General features: G+C 32.4%; 1 protein-coding gene across 2 annotated transcripts; it reads right to left on the reverse strand.

Moving 5' to 3' along the window:
• Positions 1 to 249: 249 nt before the first annotated feature.
• On the reverse strand, positions 250 to 2,097 carry LOC131048424 (protein transport protein Sec61 subunit gamma-like). Of its 2 annotated transcripts, none has more exons than XM_059210060.1 (4): positions 1,984 to 2,097; positions 1,127 to 1,224; positions 909 to 1,024; positions 250 to 798 (listed from the first exon to the last, which is right to left on the reverse strand). In XM_059210060.1, the coding sequence occupies exons 2-3, from the start codon at positions 1,218 to 1,220 to the stop codon at positions 909 to 911; spliced, it is 210 nt and encodes a 69-aa protein (XP_059066043.1). In that variant the 5' UTR covers positions 1,221 to 1,224; positions 1,984 to 2,097; the 3' UTR covers positions 250 to 798. The 2 variants fall into 2 exon arrangements, with proteins under 2 accessions (XP_059066043.1, XP_059066042.1); XM_059210059.1 differs by having other exon boundaries at positions 250 to 809.
• Positions 2,098 to 3,949: the final 1,852 nt, after the last annotated feature.

The following is a 3,949-nucleotide window of genomic DNA, read 5'->3' on the forward strand; positions in this document are numbered from 1 at the left end:
TCTGTATTATCAATGCATATTTATTATCATTTCTCTTACCTTCACATGCTTGAGCGCATTAACTTTAGGTAGGTTGTAAAAGGTATCAGCCATTGTTCTTCTATGTCGTGCTAGTATTAACAAATGAATATTTCGCATTCCACCTCCAAATTTTACTTGCCAGAGATCAGAGATATATTAAACTGAAAACCTAAAATGTGACAAAATGTTGCCAGAAATCTGAAACAAATCTCTATAAAGACCAAAAAGTGTTGCACTAATAGTTGTGTTCAGATTAACAACAAACAGTCACTCCCACTTTTTTCTAGTTTACTTTTGATGTCAACTAGGCATGACACTAAACTTTTGGATTCCTCTAAAATCTCATATTGATTGTCAAGGATCTATATCTAAGAGATCCATTGCTACTACAAAACAAATGGTAAAGAATCCAACATTGGGCAAACAAGATTGGAATGAGGAACCTTGCCCAAACCCTGAATAGTAAGCCCTTAAATTTAGAGTGAAATTAGCCAAATTTGTTTTTAAAAATAGTGTCTCTAAATACCTGGTCACTTTCTATCCATCGACCATATAGCCATTCACTTGTGCAAAATAGTGGCCAGGGGATACATAAATTATATTAAGAGGTTGTAGTTCCAATACCAGATAAAAGAATCTCATAAAAGTATAATATCCAATGGGGTTATATTCAATTTTCAGACCCTACCTTGCCCAAAGAGTAACTGAGTACAAGGATAGCTAAAGCCTCCAAAAGCATGCCTCCACTTTGTAGTTATGCCCCTAAGACTCCTATTTCTGAAAGCACCCTAACAAAAAGAAAATGTGTTTTGACCATCCAAAAAGAAACAACATGCAAGATCAATGATATTACAACTAGATGTCTTCTCAGAAAACAACATCCTTACCTATCCAGATCCAACAATGAGGTTGTTAATTGGAATGAAAATTAATTTCACAAAGAACCCAACAAAGCCCATCACAACGAAGCCAATAGTTGTCTTGAATGAAACTTTACTGAACTCTGCAAAGTTAACACATTCCAAGACCAGTAATTTTTTTCATTTTAAAAGTATATATGTATACAGGTAGAAGTAAATTTTACAACAGGATCACGTCTTCTTACCTTTGCGATCTGGCTTGTGACATCTCTTAATGAGTCTGATGCTATATTTAGCAAATTCCTTCAAGGGTTGTACAACAATGTCCACAACCTCCATGATTCTGAAATTTTTATATTCAATTGTCTCAGAAAAATACAAAATAGAAACCCAGACTGTTGTTGAGATTTGGTCTTAACAATTACATAATTATCAACTACTGAATAAAAAACCCTCAACAACCAAATTGGACTTTAAAACCCATTGAATCATCTCTTTAAAACACAACAGTGAAAGCCAAACCATTTCCAAATCTTGGACTGACCATTAATTTATACTCGTGTGCAGCACAAAACCCCAATTTCACGTCAGAATTTCTCAAAATAAAAAGCATTCTCAAATAAAAAGTGTACCAAATCAAAACAAAAGTAGTCAGCTCCAGTGACGAAAATGCCTGTATTACCCTTGAACAAACAATTTGAGAAAGGACTATTGCAATCAAAAGAGATCGAGACAAAATCAGATGGAGAGCACCTTGTTAGAATAAAATACATCTAAATTTTTGACTCGAATCTTAAATATAAAAATGACATGGCCCAAAACTTATCTAGAAGCCTCAGACAAACAATTTGTATGCCCTTGTTTCACATCTCTTGAACACCAAAAAACATGAATCGACTCTCACTTGACAATTTAGTAATACCCTTTAACATCAGATATACTGCAAAAATAGATTCTAAAACCCAAGAAGTTAAATGGCTGCAAAAGATTCAATAAATTTAAAAGCAATATATCTACTGCTAATTGTGCTTGCACCCATTCTCAAACAATCCATACAAAATGCAATGTAGACCAAGAAGTATAAGGCATGTTCATTACTTACCTTAAAGAACACCCACAATCACGAACAAGATAAAAATTACTGAGGAAGAAAGCGAACTAAGGAAGCCATCTACAAAATCCATTTCTTCTTCTTCCAGCAAGTTTAACATAATTTGAATGGATAGTGTGTTGAAGAGTTTGTAAAAAACGAACATGCTAATTGAGTAGTTCAAAACACAGGTGGTAGTTAGTATGTTATTGAGGTGGCAACCAAAGATGTTGGTGAGGGCACTAGCTTCATTTTTTTTTTTTAAATTTCACACCTTACCATATTGAACATTAATAAATATGTTCTCATGAAATATTTATTTCACATTGAATAATACTTTATTATTATTATTATCATATAATGTAAAATAATTAGATGCCAGAAGTTTGTTTTAAAAAAAAAATTATTATCAATATTTATATTATTATAATTTGTAAAAATTGCAATTAAATATAATTAATTTATGTGTATTTTTTTATTTATATTAAATTTTTTTTTCTAAATTTATTAAAATAAAAATATTTTAATTGTTTGATAAATAATATTTTTTTATATTTGCACAATAAATTTTTATTTGATTTTTTTTTTGACTTGTACGTTAATATTTAAACAATTTATAAGAAATATCATATTAATGAGATTTTTTAATTCCATAAATTGTTTGATTTAGTCCACATTATTAAAAAGTATTTACATATTATTTATAAATAATAATATATTATTGTTTCCTATATCCATATCACACAATTCTTTTATTATTTATAAATTAGACATTAATGAGATTTTTTAATTTCATAATTTTTTTAATATTAGAAATCGAGAGTAAATAGAGAGTATAAGGAGGCACTTAGGACAACATCAAAAAGAAAGCGAGTGTAGTTGATCATATACAACTGCACAATACAGTATGTCCATAGCAACTTCTGACAATAACAGTAAAATAAAAAAGGAGCCAAAAGAGAACACACCAGTGCATGATATCATCATGGGCTCCAACCCATGTCGTCCACCCAGGCGGGCCTTCCATCCACATAATGTTCTTACTGCTCTGAAACTAAGCAAGCATCTCCACCTGGCCAAAAGAAGGCTCCCTCTTATCCTTGATCTCAATGGTCAGCATCTTGAGGGCCTCTTTGAAGGAAGACAGGTTCTCCGCATTCCGTCTCCACTCATAGCCATCTTTCATCTCATATATGAACATAGTAGCATGCCCATCTCTGAGAAACCTCAACAACTTATTCCTTTCCAAGTTCATATTAATGGAAACCTGCACATCGATGTTAAAAAAGGTGAGTTGTCGAAAAGACTCAGTAAGGGCCTTGGCTTGGCCTTCAAACCTATCTTCATTCCTTATCTTCCATATATACCAAAGAATGTTAGCAAGAGAATAAACCAAAAGATATTAGCATCCTGCTTAAGCCCCTGAATATAACCAGAAATGATTTCCATAATGTTCACAAGACCAGGGATAGAGAAACCAAACATTAACATGATCTCCTTAGCAATAGAGCAGTCAAAAAGAACATGCCTGCTAGTTTCAGACAATTTACATATAGAACACAAATCAACATTATATAGATCCTTTCTGAAAGGAAGCTTGTCAAGCATCATGAGCCATTTAAAGCATTTAATTTTGGGAGCAACTGGACTTTTCCAGAGCCTGTTAATTTTTTTTTGCCAATGCATGATAGATAAGTCAGTATACCATAACAGATTAACATGATTGGTAATGGAATCATCATAAGCCAAAATAGTGTAGATATTACGGGCCTTGATTTTAGACAAAAGAGAACCATCATCCCATTTAAATGAGAGAAATCTATGAGAGTCAGCATCACAGTCCTTAGGAAGACCCAAATCAACAAAAGCCTTCTTAATCATATTATAGGTTCTTTTTTGAGCAGGGGGAGGTTATACTTGGTACTAAGTTCTTCCCAGTTGATAAGAGTGTCATGTTCCAGAATGTCAATTAAATAGG

The sequence above is a fragment of the Cryptomeria japonica genome, chromosome 8 (genome assembly GCF_030272615.1).
Source record: "Cryptomeria japonica chromosome 8, Sugi_1.0, whole genome shotgun sequence".
NCBI lineage: Eukaryota > Viridiplantae > Streptophyta > Pinopsida > Cupressales > Cupressaceae > Cryptomeria > Cryptomeria japonica.